The 18,245-nt window shown below is 38.7% G+C and overlaps 1 protein-coding gene across 1 annotated transcript in view; it reads left to right on the top strand.

Annotated features, from left to right (window-relative positions):
* The window catches only part of LOC104467718 (myosin-binding protein C, slow-type-like), a 75,791-nt gene that overhangs the window by 6,998 nt on the left and 50,548 nt on the right, over positions 1-18,245 (top strand). The window contains exons 2-3 of the mRNA XM_010081596.1: positions 13,513-13,545; positions 16,341-16,382. Of these exons, the coding sequence (XP_010079898.1) occupies positions 13,513-13,545; positions 16,341-16,382 (75 nt within the window). The remainder of the gene's footprint in view (positions 1-13,512; positions 13,546-16,340; positions 16,383-18,245) is intronic.

The raw sequence follows: 18,245 nt of genomic DNA, 5'->3' as shown, positions 1-18,245 counted from the left end.
TCTGGAATTTACTCTCCTTAGTTTGTCAGGTGTGGTTTTAGCTCCTAGAGCTCACTGATCCAGCAAGTGGTTCAGTCAAGATGAAGACGTTTGCAGAAGGGAGTGAATTAGAGTCAAAATCTAGTTCTGTGTCCAACAGGATTTTATGTCCTAGGTAGCCGTTCAAGCAAGAATGTTTTGGTAAAAGTTTCAGTCAATCTTCACTGCTTCTTGAGATGCTGTAGGGACTGGAAGAAAGTTACTGTGGATTCAAGAAGTATGAAGATATTCTCTCTTCTGCTCAGAAACCTCTCAAAACCCTAAAAAATACAGCATTTACAAAATGGAGTGGTTTTTCTCTGGCTTCCCTCCCCCGTTACCTGTGTCTGGCATCTCCACAGAGCAGTCAGTGGGACCTAGGCTAAGCAATGCAGGATGTCTTACATCCACACAGCATAGAACTGCCTCTTCTGAAGAAGACCAGTCACACCCACAATCCTCTACTGCTTGACCAATTGACTTTATGTGCATTTCCAGTTCAAAGTGTCTGTGGCCTCTGCTGCAGTTAACCATGGTGGTATTAGATGTCATAATACTGAGCTGTTGCATGCCCTGCTAGGTGGGGGTTAATTTAGGACTTTAGACCTCCTGGAGTAGTGTCGGAGGGTTATTGAACAGAAAGTCAAATATGGCACAGTCTCAGAAAAGTTCTAAAATTCCCCAAAATTCACCATCCTAAAACTTGTTCCATCTTCTGCATTGGAGTAAAGCTGTTTGTTTCAGGAAAGACCCTCACAAATACAACTTGCAGTCAGTGACTTCCATGCGGTGCAGAGAGTTGCAGTACCAGGATGTGGGAGCATGGCTGGGTGACTCATTCCACAGTTTAGAGCCCCCATGTCCCATCTCCATGTTCCCAAAAGTGTATGGGCACTGCATCAAGAAGGGAGCTCTGCTGTATCTTGCAGCATTGGAACATATTCAAGAGAGTCATTGCTCTACCTTCCCTGGAGATGAGGAAACATTTCTTACATAATTTCTTGTCCCCTGGCCCTATTGCTAATTGAAAATAGCATGTGATCTACTTCTTCAGGCAGTTGTCCTTATATGTGATGGCTCCAGCAAGTTATTTTGATCAGGTGATTATTACAAAAAGCTCTGTTCTAATTTAATTCTCTGAAGGATCAAATAGTGGTTTTAGAGAGCGTCTGAAAGCGTTGTTCCATGGTACCATGATGTTTCCTGAGAAGGATCTGTATTAAAATACACACTCATCACAACTTTGCAGGCTCAGAATAGCTTCATAATTTTGGCCATAAATGCCAACAGTACGTTGTAGTCATACATAGACACAGATGAAGATTCCCTTTTCATACTGATTTGTTTATAAATCTTAGCTCTGTGTGCACAGACATAAATTGCAGAGACATTTGCTCCATTTCTTGTTATCAAACTGACTGGATGGAACACATTAGGTATGGGCTGAGCAAAAGCAACTCACAATCCAGCTCAAATGGTTACTTTTTTCTTGAATGGGAGCCATACTTTGCTCAGCCAGCATGCAAACCCAGCTGGAAAGCCTATTCCAAATTTTGTCTTCTCTCAAAGCCCTGAAGTTGTGATGAAATCAAACTGAATACAGATGCAGCTAAAACTGAAAGAGAGCCTAAATGAAAAGCTTACTGGTTCAGTCGATGGGATAGGTCTTACACCTTGATACTCCAGCCTGCTAGTGGACTAGAAAGAGCAGTAAGACATAGTTGTCGAACAGTTGTTGAATTCCAACCTTTGGAATTCTTGTGTTTGTTTTCATAAATATGCCACAAGATATTTTCTGTGCAAGAGAAACACACAAATTATGGCCTCTAGCACCAGTTTCAACTGTTCTAGAAGGAAGAAAATTCCTCTTATCTTTTGGAGATTATTGTGCTAGTGTGGTAGGGTCTTTGACTGTTTTCTGACTTGAAATGAGACATTTCAAACCATTTGCACACCTGAATGTACACAGCATTGCATTTCTGTCCTTTTTCAACATCTTTATTAGTCTCCAGTGCCACTAGAGCATTGTTCTTAGCAAAAAATACAGAAAACACTTATCCCTGGTAATGTATAGAATATCTGTGGCTAGAGATATCTAGGAACAGTCACATGAGAAATGCCATGCAGATGGAGTAATTCATTGACTAGTAGCTTCTGGGTCTCGTGCTGTGATATTCATGTAGATAGAGATATACATACACTCACTGTAGCACATTTGGTATCTTCTGTTTATGTAAGAACAGAGTATCTAGGCCAAAAACCTTAATTTAGACCCAAAGAGGAGCATAATACCAATGGAGGCTGTGACTGCCACTCCTCCACAGATGCAGACTTCAGTGAAGGCACAGAGGGTCAGATGCCTGATGACATTTTTTCCATGGCATTCCCTCCAGCCTTTCTAATCTTTCATCTAAGCTTTCCTTAGCCCTATTTTTAAAGGGGAAATCTGACCTCTGTCCTCTGCCCCTTTTTCTTTGCCCTTGTTTTGCATTTCCATGTTTTGCAATGAAGACATCTCTCTTACCCAACAGCTTTTTTAGCTGGAGAGAGGGTGTATTCAGTGAGCTGTGCCTGTTACTCACAATAGCATCTCAAATGCATTTTGCTGTCATGCTTTATAAGAGCTTTCTTTTATATGTATAACTTAACAATTTACTGATGCAAACCCTCACAGTTGCCTGCAAACATCCCACTGTGGTTCCTACAGGCAACGTTAAGTGATTTCTTTAAAGTGAGGGCTTATAATTCTCACAGTTATCTTCATTGCTGAAGAATGAGATTGAGAGGTAGAAAATGTAACAGTATTAACACAGAGGCATGTATGTAATTTCATATGCCTAACACCCAAACAGGGACATATGTGACTTTCATGTACACAAACATTGCTGCACTATCCACCACAGATTTGCCTAGTGCCGTAGGTCTCTGGGACCTTAGATCTCCTAAACTGTTAGGTACAGAAAAAGTCCTTTCTCTCCACATGTGCAAAATACTCCTGCAGGTTTTTCAATACAATGACGAATTCCAAGCATCTGAGCAACAATATTTATATGTAAACAAACTCACAAAAAAAGAAAATTCCCGAAGTCAATACATAGAATTCCCATGAAATAAGTAAGTTTATGAGTTTTAGGGTAACTTCTGATTCTTTTAACATTTGATATCAGCAATACTGCAGCTCTGATACAAACCTTTCCTGCGTTCCCACTTATGTTTGGGGTTTTTTTAATTCTTCTCCAGACTTAATTACAAATCACCTTTGGTTGGCATGTACTGGAACATCAGCATGCACAAAAAGTAGCACCCCCCTGAATTTTGTAACTCATAAATATGAGTTAACCTTAGTAACCTAAGAAAGTGAGTGCTGCTAACCTTTTTTTTTTTTCATCTTGAGTTATTTTCCACAAGCCTGACAACTGAAAATTAGCATTGGGTAAAAAATTCATGTTGACATAAGTAATGGATTATTAGTGATTAGCTACTTGAAATGATCTCTAATCACCTATGTGCCTGACAGCCCCGTGTCAGGGTTCCTCATTACAATCCCATTCTGTAACACATTGTCTCTCAAGAGAAGGCCAAGTACTGAAGTGTAGATGACAGGAGAGTGCTCTTATCTGCAGGAAGTCTGAGAAGACTCTTCCTTCTTGAAAAGATCACAGAGTATCAGATTAGCTGTCACCCACTGTCAAATAGACTTGAAGCAAATACTTCTCTTATTTGGTATTTGGATACAGTCATGACAGCGTTTAGACACAGCTGTAGTACATATTACTTTAACAAAGAGCTGGTAACAAGATGACAAATTCAGTCTTGGGGAAATCCCAACATGTACATGTTTGGTTTTGCCCTGATCCTCAAAGAACAGTTGACATTTCAAAAACTATGGAATGGGAATATCAGCAGGATTTACTTTTAGATTGTTGAAATGCTTTAGACTGAAATTTGGTTAAAATGAAACCTATCAGCACATGTCAAATGCTTTCTTGTAATTTGCTGAAATAAGTTAGCTTGCATGAATTCACATCACCACAGCTTTATGCTGATGCCCTCATTTTCCCCTAAGAGTCAAGCTCCCTAAGTGGAATGATTTCTCACTATCTGCACATACTCACATTGCTCTCAGGACTAACCTGAATGCACTGAACAGCAGGAGACAGAGTCCTTTGTGGAACTCACTCCAGTTACGCAGAGCTTTTGGTCCATAATGCGATTTCCATAAAATAATACTGTGATTGATTCCCCTGGATCAGAGTGAAATATTTCGGGATAGGTCAGCAAAACAACAGCGTTGTGATTTGGGTTGAGCAAGAGTGAAGACATTTTGCTACATCAGGAAAATTCTTCCTGAGCTGGTTTGGAAATTATCTGGACAATCTGAAAGGAAGTTCTTCACTGGTTGAGTACTCATCTCTTGAAATAACTGCCCTTTCAACTTTATTGTTGACTTTTATCCTATAATTAGAAGTGCAACTGTCATTGAAAATATATTGTTAAATTTCAGGAATAAATTACTGTCATTCCTGGGCAGCAGTTCTTTGGTTTATGAAGGTTTTAATCCAATAACCTGGTCCACTGTATTACATTTTACAGCTTTCAGAAAGGATGTTAGAATTACTCAGAGTACTGGTACCTCTGGTATTATATTATGGCATCTTTTGCCTTCATTTTTCCCTAGGGCATCTCTTGACCTAAATGAAAATATTTGCTTCCAGAGAAAAATTATTAAGAAACTACTGCAAGGAAGGATAGGAAACTGAGAATAAAGTCTATCTATTGCCATACTTTTTTACATGAGATAAAACTTTTTATTTACAAAATAAATTCACTTGCCTGGGCTAGGAGTAATTTTGAAAGCTTGATTTCTCCTTAGCACCTGCTGCCAAAAAAATCACATTATTTTACAGGTAATTCAACACATTAAAAATGTGTTGTAACATTTAATGAATCTAAGAATGTATGAACCATGCTGTGTTTATATATTTTGTTTTTACATAGAAAAGGCTGTCTCCTGAACATTGCAACTAACAAAACTTGGCTCTCTATGGCAGTGTGTCTTCTGTCCCTGCAAATACTACAATACAGATCACTGAATTTTGACCCATGATACAAATCACTAATTTTTCACCTGAAGACAAGAATCAGACCTGCTCTGACTCCTGCTTGCTCTCTGGAAACCCCAGTCATGCCTGAGGCTGAGAACCCAGACAGCAAACGAGGGGCATTGGCAATGCTGTCAGCCAGCAGTGCCCCGTACAAGTCACCAGCAAATACAAGACAGACCATCAGGTTTGTGTGAATCTCTTCACAGACTTTAATGGGACCTTTTAAACATATACTATAAAAAGGGCAGAGTGAATACTCACAGCTGAACTGTAGTACAGTGGGAGTGATTCTGCAGAGCTTCCATCACACCTATAGCCCTTTCTTAATACAGAGGAAGACATAAACCTGTGCTAACTGCTGATACTAAGCAGAGCTACAGCTTTCGGGTATGAAACCACAGAGGTAAATCTATGAGGTTGAGAAGTCCGGATCAGGTATTGCAGGACTGTTATATTGTTGGGTTTACAATGTAAAAATAGGAACACTGCTTCTGTCTTTTAGACATATAAGCACCCATCTGGTTGGCAATACTTACACAGACAGTCTTCTTCTTCCTTTGTTTAACAGGAGCCAGAACCATATAGTGTATCATGGGAAGCAACACCAAAGAACGGCTCAGATGACTGAGAACATGTAGGTGAAAAATGTAGAATTTCAGGAATAGGGAACCATTTCAGACTTACATTAAATTGGTGGTATATAAACTGAGACTGTGCCATAATACAGGAAACTTTGAGACTTTCTATCATTGAGCTACCATCTGTGGGAAGAAGCTGACTCTGAGTGGAATTTCCACAGTTTTCACTACGCAAATATTATGGGGACAATGCCTATTAAGAATTTTTTCCACAACATTTGGGATGGCATACACCTCTTTTTATAACAAGTTTTGCAATGATAGTTCAAAATAAAATATTTTAATTTCTAAACATGGAAAAATGTGGAGTAAAAGATAAATCAACACAGTCACAAACAGATTCAGGCATGGAGAATATTTCAATGACTTTGCAGGTACAGCTGAGCTGACAAAGCCTTATCATAAAGGTACAGTTATGATGGCAAACTGAATTACCTTATCAGCACAAGTCACTTTTTGGTAAACACGATAACACATTTCAGCAAAATCCTTTTGCCATACATATGCTGTAACCAGAAAAACTTTGCCTACAAGATTTTGCAGGATAGATAGCATCACAAAATTTCAGTTTTGGAATAAAAAAAATATATACTTTTTAAAAAATTATGGAATAAGTTAGAAAACTGCAAGTATGAAAAGGTCAATCAAAAAACACTTAGTCAAAAAACGTCAACTAAGTGTGGCCCTCAAATTGTAGTCTAATGCTAGTCTGTGATCTGTGAGGGACAAGCATGAATACTCTTTTCTCTTAGATGCACAAGTGCTCAGGAACTAACTCTTATGGATTAATTTATTTGACATAAAGTAAGAAAAGAAAGATACAATGGAAATACAAATGGAATTTAATTACTCCATGTTGGTGCCTTGTGGTCTGAGTAGGTTAAAAGTGAGTCTGAGAATGCATGGGAACTTGATAACTAGACTAAAACTTTATTTATCTATTTTAAATACTGTCAATGTCTGGCAGCCTTCTAGTTCCCAGTTACAGTACATATGAAATTTTAAGACTGCCAGGACAGTCTTACACCATCTGATGAGGGTACCGACTGCTGATGGCTGCCTCCTACCTACCAGAAATGAAATATGGGGGGGGTTAATGCATGGATGGTGTAGTCCGTTACTGGACAGTCTACTTGCACAAATTTAGGAGAATATAGACATGCAAGCATACATTTTATTAAAGAATTTACTTTTGTTCAAGGGCATGGTTACAGTGTTCTTAAGAGAAATCAAAGTTCTCATAAGAACTGAGAAAGATGTGGAAGCAGATTTGATTTAATAGCATCATTTTAGAAAATTTGAAACTGCAAGGAAAACACACTAAACAAGCAATGGTTGCCTTATGCACTTCCATAATTATGGATGGCAATGAAGACAAAATCTGGAGTCACCAATTACACTGCAGCTCCTCAAATGGATCTATATTTCTTTGGTGTCTAATCCATCCCACAGAATTCACTGTTACTAGGCTTTTGTTCCAACTATTCATTCAGTTTTTCAGTCCTTAAGTTAGGGAACATTCTACATTTATCATACGATGATTTGATTGGATCCTGTGGCCCATAAAATCCTTTATAATTGGAAGTATTTATATTATTCCCCAAACAGGAGTGTTGTAGGTGAGATTATACGCTGGGACTAATTATTATCCTTGGTTTTGTTTTTCTCCTACAAGCTGAAATTCATTAGGAATTGCTTTGAATTTTAATCATATGCAAAACTAAATTTTAAAGCAAGCTCTGTTAAATTTATTTATTCTTCAGTCCCTACCTGAAGATGCATCACTGGATTATGACACTTTTAATTGTTGGAATATAAAAATAATTAAAGCTTCAGTGAACATGCTGATTTGTTCACTTTGTGGCAATAAGAGACAGTATTTAACCTAAGGTTGCTGTTTTCATGTCTAACCAGAAACAGTCACAGCAAGCCAAAACAGGCAGTCTTGTCTGCACCATCCCTACAATTGGAAACAGAAAATAGAAATACAGTAATAAATTTATCAGTCTGGCTCCATCACACTGTTGGCCACAATAACAGTCATCTAGGCAGCCACCAGAGCATCACTGCTTATTCACTTCAGTCCTTTTGAATGACTTTTGCTCTCAGGACCTAGGACCAAAGCCTGTTTAGAATAGTTTCTGTAGCTTTATTTTAAAAGTAACATAGAAAATGTCCGTGGATATTAAAAAGATAATGATTTCAGCTGCTTTTATAGTTTCTTGCTTCCACTCAGATTGGGAACTCTGTGTGGAAGTTGCACTCAAGTCAGATTATTTCTCAGTGAAGAACTGAGACTCATGAGGCAGGGGGCAGACCCTGTCTGCATGACTGTGCTCAGGTTTTGCAGAATGCTGAGTATTCCACTCTTTATTGATAGGAATAGTATTTACTTCAATTTAAATCCAACTGAATGCATTAGGAGTGCTTTTATTGATTACAAATGACTTTGAATCAAGCCCTCCCCTTTCCCAGCTCATTTAATCTGAGGTCTGCTAACAGTATTGTTTCCCAATCATGCTCTGGTAATCTCTATAGTTTGTTGACCAAACTCTTGTCTTCCAAAATATGAGGTTATGGCTTTTAATCACACCACTGATGCCACTGTGATTCTGTACTAGCCTGGGTGAAGTGACACTTAAAAAATGGTCAAATCATTTTGAGCCATTTCTCTTCTTCAGAGCACTTTTTTTTTTTGCAGGGAATATAAGCAACACTGAAAGGAAGAAGCTTTACTGCTTTTCTCTGGTGATGAACTGGACATGATGTCTGTCAAGTAATTGTTCCACATCTTTGGTCTTTCCCTGCCCACCTATTTCAGTGGAACATCTACCGCGGGAGAAATCCATGTGCCACAACAGCAGTTCTTGTATCTCCCAGGGGCCATGCACAGGGGACAATCCTTACACATGACAACTGCACAAGGGCTGGGGTGAGCTGTGCTCTCTCCCCAAACTAGCATTTTGTCTATTTTTGTCTGACTAGCAGAGTCAGCACTTTAGGAATCCCTACGTAATGTTATATTTGTCTGATCCCTTGAGGCTATGTCCACAAGCTTAATCCACCTACTTAAATTTGACACAAGTTGACAGGTCTTTATGACAAAAAGCATTAAGTGACCATCCTCGTGCTCTTTGACATATGAAAGTCACTTGCTGCTGTTACACAGACAGACATCATACCTGTATCCATGATGACGCAGCTATAGTCCTGGTTTCCCTTTCAGGCAAATGGGAGTAAGCCCTCTGGTCAGACTGAGTGAAATCCTGAATCCTTTGACTGTTCAGACCAGAGTCTGTGCTAGGTTGTAACCAATCTATATCTAACTGCAGGGAGAAATTAGTGCAGGAGACTTTCCTCCTCCCTCTTCTGAATGTTCCAGCCTGGTGATGGTGAAATGCTATCTTTAGACCTTGTGCAAGCCCTGATTTGATGCTCAAGGTCATTTCCTTCATCTAAGGGGGAAAAAAAAAATACCACTACTCACTTTCCAATGTCATTGAGAGTTCCTAAGCCTACCCAAAACAAACCTGGTCATGAATACAGATTTGCATAATTAGAAGGGTTATCCAGCCAGACCTCTTTCCCAGTATGCTTGCTGACAAACTGTAGCTCTCGAATGGTCTGAACTGCAAGTCTCTAGAATACTTTGCCCCCACCACAGTAGTAAAGTAGGACCTGGAGACTGTTTTAGAACTGTCAGCATGCCTTGTTATGTTTACCCTCCAATGTGAAAAGTAATATATATGATGTCAGGGAGTTTCTATGCCTGTTGCTGTCACAGAAGCCAGTAGAAGTGGGAATTTAGAGCCCTTGAAAAGTGGCCACCATACATAAGCACTCTGCCAGTTCCCTGCCAAAGCTTCTCATGGTTATTGCAGATCAAATGTCAGTGCAGCCAGACCTAAAATGGAATTGAAATTTTAAATAATGATAGTCCCAATTTAAAATGGTTCTTAAGCATTTCCACAACTTTAGCACATGGGTAATCTCATGCAACTTTTTGAAGCTTAGTTATCTATATGCATAGCAAGAGATTTTAAGTCTTATTTTATCTGAAAAACTGAACATAGTGAATGTAGAACAGTGATGGAAAATTGTTGGTAATGGGTCAAGTTGCATCTCCTGCTGATTTTCAAGAGTGTATGTGTGCATGTGTAATTATAAATCTCAAATAAAAATGTCTTGGCTCTAAGTGTTCATATCCTATGTCAAACTGGATCCTGAATGCATCTCATGATATGTCTGAGGAATGAAAGCATTTCTGGAGAAGTTATCTAAGTGACAGTTGTGCTTTCACTTTATTTTCTAACTATATTTCTTAATATACTATCCTTTCTGAGTAGCCATGTGGAAAGGCCTGTTAATTCATTTTCTTGCTGTAGAATTATCAATGGGCAGCTGCTTTATAAGTTTCACAGCCAACGAACAGCCCAAGGTCTGTGTTTAGCATGACACAACCCAATGAAATGTAACATTCTTGGGGTCTTAAATAAAGAACTGCAAAGAAGAGACCACTGTGAGGCGGAAGTTAGCTTTAGTTGCTTAGTAGAAGGTGCAGTTGACATTATGGTATCAATCCAGCAGTAACTGGACCTTCAATAGCCTCTTTCCCCTGTATTTCAAGAGGCATTGCTACAACTCAGTAAAGAACACTTTTTCTCCCTGAAGGGGCTGAAGAGTGCATGCTGGAGGCAACTCTTCCTCCACCACCAGCCCCCCTGACAATGCCTCGACAGAGAGCCTTATTAGGCAATGGGGCTGTCGGGAATGGCATGTGGGGACTCCAGTGAGCATGCCTCCTGGGTAAGGAGCACAACCGTAAGCTGCTGGTTGAGTGCACAGAGCCCTTTTCTGGCTGACAAGCCTGTTGCAGAGGTCAGCCAGAGAGGGCTATCATTCTTTGGGGAGGTGGAAACTACTCAGTGCTATTAATGGTTTTTTTCCTGGCTGTCCTTAGGAATGGGACTGTAAGCCAAGCATGACCATGAAAGGGGTCGCACATGGCCAAAAGATTATGTTGAAGTATCTCCCATGTCTCTGCCACCCCCAGTGTTTGGTACTCTCCCCATTCCTTTTTTCCTCCTACACCACACTTCAGGTCTCTCCCGTGAGCTCAGTTCTCACCTCAGTTTTCCTAGCAGTAGCTCAAACAGCCTTGAAATACAGTTTAGGAAAGTAACCACCGACTTCTTGGTCTGGCTTCAGTCATCATCCTATCAAAGAAATGCAGAATAGCTGAGGTTGGAAAAGACCTCTGGAGATCGTCTAGTCCAACCTCCCTGCGAGGAACAGGGTCAACTAGAGTAGGTTGCCTATGACATTGCTCTGGTTTATGGTATCTCCTTGTATGTCTGCATGTATGAGATGAAGTTTAGACTGTAGTAATAGTTTTTCAGGTCTGGTCTGTGCTGTAGATTTTGGTTAACATCTGTGCCTACTGCTAGGTAAGACAGGACTGGAAAGATGTGTTTTCTGACCAACAGTACTGTGTGAAGAAGCCATGAAATACCTTTCAAAATAAAAGAAAAACTCAAGGCAAGTCCCTCAAAAGGCTCACAACCCATTCATCTGAGCCTGGAAAGTGCTTAGTTTGGTGAGCTTTTGTTTACAAATTTGTGGTTCTTGCTGGTGAGCCAGGAGAAATTTCCTAATTCAGTGTAAGAATACTCCCTATTTCAAGTTATTAAATTTTAAAAAGACAAATACACAGTCAGTAATTTTCTGCTATTATTTTTCCATACAAGAAACAGTCTTCCATTCCACAGAGAAGTTATTTTATTCTCAGGGGAAGCAGAGAGAAATGTCATGGTAGCAAAGGGGATATATTCCAAGACATAATTTTTGTGACAGAATGTTCATATTTTCATACGAAATTTTTTCATATTTTCCTAGGTCACGAAGCAAAACTTAGTATATTAGTAATTAGACCAGAAAAAATAAATTGCTATGAACCTAAGTAATGGCATTTTATTATTATCAGACTCAATGTCTGTTGACCTTTAATATACATTTTCCTTTTTATTCTGTATGATGGATGCTGTGACCAGAATATAAAGGACCGAGCTCCTTCCCTATAGCGAAGGATTCTCTTTGGACTGTCTAAAAGGATTTGCTATAGCATTCGTGTATGGGGCTGGAAGTTTCTAACTCACATCAAATTCACACACTCAGCTTAAAATTATATTTGTACTAAATGTATTCCTCCCTTTTAAACATTAAATGGATTTATTAAGAATGAGAAATATATTTTGGCTATATTTTGGCTATATTTAGACCTGGGTGCAAAGGAATAACCTTACCAGCATTTCTATCTGAGAGAAACCGAAACTTTATTTCCTGAATATGACCTGAGGTAGGGTCCCAAAGGTTAATACCCATAACATGACAAAGGTTAGTAAGAGCCATCTACTGTAACAGTTAAGGATTTCAACCTTTTAAATCTTTGCTTGTTGCAAGTAGTTGAACTATAAGTCGATGCCCTATCTCCAATAAATATTACTATTTTAAACCAGTCTAGGATTCTAAGGCTTTTACAGGTTGAAAATAATCTCCCTTTAATGTTTTAAAAATACATTTTTATCTAGTTAAATTGTTCTTTGTTTGCAAATTAGAGAACATGTCATCCCAAAAGGATATAATTTAAATAGAATAAAAAACCTGGTTTTGGTATCACACATCTGAAAGGGAAGTGATTTAGAGTGAAAAACAGGACCAACAGAAAGAAAAGCCAAACATACTGTAGCTCCTGTGCAGAGCAGCTAAGCTGATTTTTTTTACTTTCTGCTTGCACTGAACACCAGATCTAATGGCATGGTGAAAATAAGATAAAAGTCTCTGAATTCTCTGTGCATGATCTTCCTCCGCTAATGGATCCATTACACTTCATGATTAAAGTCATATCAGATATTATTCCAGTTGATGGAAAGTTTGCTTAAACATAGGATATCATCTGACAGAAGCATATCAATGTGGTAAATTATACATTTAAGCATAGGTTCAAGACCAACTGACTTAAGCAAATCAAACCCAAACTTGAAAATCAACTTGGATTCCATGACATTCCAGAACTGTCCTAAACTGAAATTGCCGAAAGGTCCCCAAAATTACTGGGGCCCACCTGTATAAATTAACATGAACACGTGCAGGGAGATGACCTGCATGTCAGGGAGAGACCTTATCACTCTCAACAACTACCTGAGAGGAGGTTGTAGCGAGGTGGGTGCTGGTCTCTTTTTGCAAGTAACAAGTGATGGGACAAGAGGAAATGGTCTCAAGTTGCACAAGGGGAGGTTTAGATTGGATATTACAAAAAAATTCTTCACCAAAAAGGTTGCCAAACATTGGAACAGGCTTCCCAGGGAAGTGGTTGAGTCACCATCTCTGGAGGTATTTAAAAGACCTGTAGATGTGGCACTTAGGGACGTGGTTTGGTGGTGGACTTGGCAGTGTTAGGTTAACAGTTGGACTTGACAATCTCTAAGGTCTTGTCCAACCTAAATGATTCTTTGATTCTATGATTCTGTGAGTATTATATGTATCCAGACTTAACAAGTTGAGCCTCTGATTATCTCACTTTGAAGATGTCATGTGTTGCATGTGAAAAAGCAAAAAGAAAAATTGAGAAAGGAATTAAGATTTTAAATGAACCCAAACTCTGTCCAAATTTAACAAGCATATACCAAACGTGTGAAAAAAAATATTTGCTTTTACCTGGAGCTCAATATCTGTCTTATTTCCTCATTTTTCAGAGACTGAAACTGAAAATGCACCACCACCTCCAGGTCAGTGTGAAAAATGAGAATTTGCACTGTATCACTAACAACGGTTGCATGAGACTAAATACTGCATAGCCACGATATGATTTGTGTTCATTGTCCCTTTGAAAGTGAGAGGACAGTAAGAAAAGTAAGAAAGCCTTCCCAAGTAAGATATTCTCACTTCACTTTGCCTGAATGTTGATTTTTAAGACCTGGGGTTTTTTTGCAAGAGATTTGATGTTTGTGTAATGATGCAAATATCCTTCAGGATCCAGAAAAATTATGACTTAAATTTTGTGGTTAAATTATGCTGTCTTCTCTGACGCTGAATGGCATCTACTTCAAAATATTCCCTTTTATTTGTCTTCAAATGTATACTGGATGTCTATGTACAGGCAATTGCCCTGAGGAATCTGGTTGTCTAGATTGGAGAGGGTGAATAACTTCCAGGAAGCCAAAATCAGGTGAGGTGAAACTCATTCATGAGGACTAGGGCTTCAAGTAAAGCTGGAGAACTGTGCAAAACTGATACATTTTCCTTAGTGGGAGCTGGAAAGGTAGGCAAGCCTTTGCCTTGTGGGTTTGATCTGCACTGAGTAACTTGAGTAATATCCTCAGATGCTGGTTAATACATATACACATTATGCACATCTAAGTTAACCATTTGGTGAGTTTTATTCTCTGTGTAGCTACCTAAACAGCAATACCAAACAGAATAAATACTCCCCAGGTATTAAATCTGCATTTACTTACAGTCTTGGAAACTGGCATTTTCCAAGGCAGATTTAAGACATTTTTGTTTAAATGACACACTCTTTTTAAAATTACAAATTCTGGAGGAAGCAGTATCATTTGCCAGAAGGAGTTTCATGTTTAAATAAGCCATATATTATTCTTACGTTAGAGTGATGTCCTCTTTCATATTGCATACATTTGTAAGGAAAATTACTTGATACTTCATTCATGATGGTTGTATTTTACTCAACTGTAAAATCTGTACAGTTGATATTAAGGTAATTAATTTCAATATTCGCATTGAGGTTCTTATCTGATACACTTTGTACTTGAATTCATGTTTTCCATCAATCTTAACTTTTAAGTAGGAGAAGCTGCTTTTTGTAGACAGAAAGGAACAGCATCTTTGAAGCACTATGTTAAAAACATCTATTAACATTTTCAAACAAATAACATCATCTTCATTTCTATTTAAATACACAGGATTAAATACAAAACCACTCCTATGAGCCCCTTCCTCTTCCTCATACTTGTACTTCTGTAAAACAAGTAAGGTGTCAGCAGGCCTTTATGCTTAGGTACAAACTGTGATATTTCTAAACTAGAAGTGCCATTCACTTCTCCTCACTTCCTTCTGCCTGACTCAAGATGCTGTCATCTTGGATTACCAAGTGCTATCATGCAAAGAATGAAGTTGATTGTTCAAGAATCTAAATGCTGTAACATATAAATAGTTTATTGGACATAATCAGCATCTTGAACTACCCCAGGAAATTTTTGGGAAGCCATTGTTAAGAGCTCCTTCTAGATCTCAGTGTCAAGCCACCAGGTTGGCATACTTAGCCCTGATGAATTTTTCAGATGGGATTTAGACATGTTGCCACCTGCCAAGAACAGTGAATTCTCCTAATCCCAGTTCCTAGCAGGAAAGGAAACTGCTACTGTAGCAAAATTCCCTAAAAAGGAACAGGTTTGACCATCTAGACAAGATGGAAAACCCGACAACTGGAGCTTGGAAATTGAGGGAATCCAGACAGAAGCATCTGAGAGTCTGTCACACTTCCAGAATATGAACTTGTCTTCCAAATTTCAAGATTTGTTTTCATAGTTATGATGGCTATGCACATGTGAACAAGAAATCAGGATAATCATAATATCAACTGGCTCATGCAGATGTTTCCTCCATGGCACAAAAGTTATTTTAGCTCCATCTTGACAATGTTAGTCCATTGACCTTCATCCAAACCCGTGTTCTGGCAGGCAGCTGACAGGTAACTTTGCCAAAGAAAGTAATTGTTCACAGGCAATAGAATATTGAGTGTTTACACCTTGAAGACAGCATAATTCATATGTTTTGACAAGTCTCACAAATTCAGTGAGATAGGAAACCAAAGAGAATAGGAATCCTATCAAATCCTGAAATACAGAAAGTGTAGAAATGATTATTTTGTTGAAAACACAGTCCAAGTTCTCTCATACTTATGAGGTCAAGGATAATTCACATTCACGTGCTTGGAGCAGAGGACAAGCTGGCAACTTTTCTGATAATAGAACTAAGACCAAATGACTCAGGAAAGATTATTATGATAATAAAGAAGATGATAAAGAATTAAGAACACCCTCAATACACTCTCTCTGTGGCATACCTTGTCTTAAGGATGAACCGATAAGGGTGATGGAGCTCAGGATACTATTAATATTTGGCAGTATCTCATGCCTGATACAATTCCATTCAAATTAACAACTATAAGCAACTCATTTCAAAGGCTTTTGTAAATAAGCCCAAGAACAAGAGACTAACAATTGCTACTTTTAAAACCCAGTCTTTTTCTTACACTGAGTACAGGAACATAAATCTTATACGACTCGCTCAAAACACAGAAAATGCATCGATATGCACAGAGTTGTAAAATGCTTTATGGGATTACAACTGTATATTACATATACACATATATCAGCAATTCTTTAAATTTGGTTTTTCAGTACTAGCAGAACCTAGAATGCTGCTATATTTTTTAATGCTGTGTAAGTTTTTCTTTCTACTTTAAGTTCCTCTCAAAAATATGCTTGTACTTCCTACACAGAACAAAACCCACCACAGGAGGGTGAAACTGGAAAGGGTAAAGGTGAGTCTGAAATAATATTTAAAAAATGGGCAGTAAAGAGAACATTCATAAATGCTGTTCTGATGCCTGACTGCTTGAGCTTTAATTCAGAATTTTGGTGCCAAATTTCAGAAGTGTGATGTGAAGCTTCCTGGATAATTTTTCTGCATGACTTATCCAGCATAAGGAAATTATGATACTTATGAGTATCTCCAATAATTGTGCAATCAAGACTGACACTTTAGCAGCAGTATTTATATAGACTGTTTAAGTAATAGATCAAATTTCAAGTGATTTGCATGAGCAGAAAGCCATGTCTAAGTGAGCCTGGATGTTGACACTAACCAAGCTTGCTAAAACTCAAATGCTATGCACATTGTTAGCATTTAAATAAAGCAGACAGTCTCCTACTGTCATCCTAAGCTGTTTCTATTCTACCAGAGAAACTTGATATGGCATGTTTTACCTTTCAGCAAAGTTTAACAGATTTTTTCATCTGAAAAAAGAAATCACAAGTTCGTCTGTCCTCATTGGGAGCCCAGCAGTTGAGCTCATTACAGGTTCTGAAAAACGTCTTTGAGGACTGTCTGCTGTGAACAAACATGTATCTGTTCCACTAGCAATGCATGTAAAAATCAGCTCAATTTTTATTATATATTTTTGTTATTACTGCGTTCAGCTCTGGACCCCCAACATAAGTAAGACATGGACATGCTGGAGCAAGTCCATAGGAGGGCCATGAAGATGATCAGAGGGCTAGAGCACATCCCACACGAGGACAGGCTGAGTTGGGATTGTTCAGCCTGGAGAAGAGAAGGCTCCGAGGAGACGTAATAGCAGCCTTCCAGTACCTGAAGGGGGCCTACAGGAGAGATGGGGAGGCACTCTTTATCAGGGAGTGTAGTGACAGGACGAGGAGTAATGGTTTTAAGCTGAAAGAGGGCTGGTTTAGATTAGATATTAGGAAGAAACTTTTTACTGTGAGGGTGGTGAGGCACTGGAACAGGTTCCCCAGAGAAGCTGTGGATGTCCCATCCCTGGAGGTGTTCAAGGCCAGGCTGGGTGAGGCTTTGAGCAACCTGGTCTAGTGGAGGGTGTCCCTGCCCATGGCAGGGGGGTTGGAACTAGAAGACCTCTAAGGTCTCTTCCAACTCAAACCATTCTATAACTCTGTGATTCAATGATTTTTGTGCTGCTGGGATTAGACTCCAGCTGTGCTGGCAATTCTTCCACTTTCAAAGATACATTTTGAGGGAACTGGGCCAAATTCTGCTCTTTTTTGTATTCCCTGCCAAAGCAGAATTCAAACACCCCATCAGCTTATTTTTAAATGAGTGATCTTTTCTTTTCTTCGTGCTGAGAAAAGACTAAACCAGACCAAAATATGCTTACAACTGATGCAATGCTTGCTTTTCATTTGGCACAGTTATGCTTTTCCATGGCAAATCAAGAGATGGCTTGCTTGAAAACGTATTCTGGCTTTTGGTCTCTTCCAGAGAAAATCTTGCCTTTTAGGCAGACTGGATGCATACTTGGTACTTCCAGATTTATTTGACAAAGGTGTGCATGGCTACTTTTCTCAGCAAAGTCAAAACACAAATACTGAGAGGATATGATTCAAGTACCCTTTTGAAAATAAAAATGCTGAACCAGGATTCAGTGCATGTTATTTTGCCAGCTATCTTTGCATTGAGTAATTATTTTGACACACAAAATTTAATGTGAGTAATCAAATCTGTCATCTTGGTAATGGAAACACAATTCAGGAATAACTTGCATGCCTAATGATAGGAGAAAAGAAGAAGGTCTTCCAGCTATTCCAGCAGTTAGTTCTGCTTGCTTTAATTTTGATACGAGAGAAATGTTTTTTCCTGAACTGAACAT

The sequence above is a fragment of the Pterocles gutturalis genome, unplaced genomic scaffold (genome assembly GCF_000699245.1).
Source record: "Pterocles gutturalis isolate BGI_N339 unplaced genomic scaffold, ASM69924v1 scaffold34454, whole genome shotgun sequence".
NCBI classification, from domain to species: Eukaryota; Metazoa; Chordata; class Aves; order Pterocliformes; family Pteroclidae; genus Pterocles; species Pterocles gutturalis.
The sequence above is the reverse complement of the archived record's forward strand: the minus strand, read 5'-3'. Positions and strand labels throughout refer to the sequence as shown.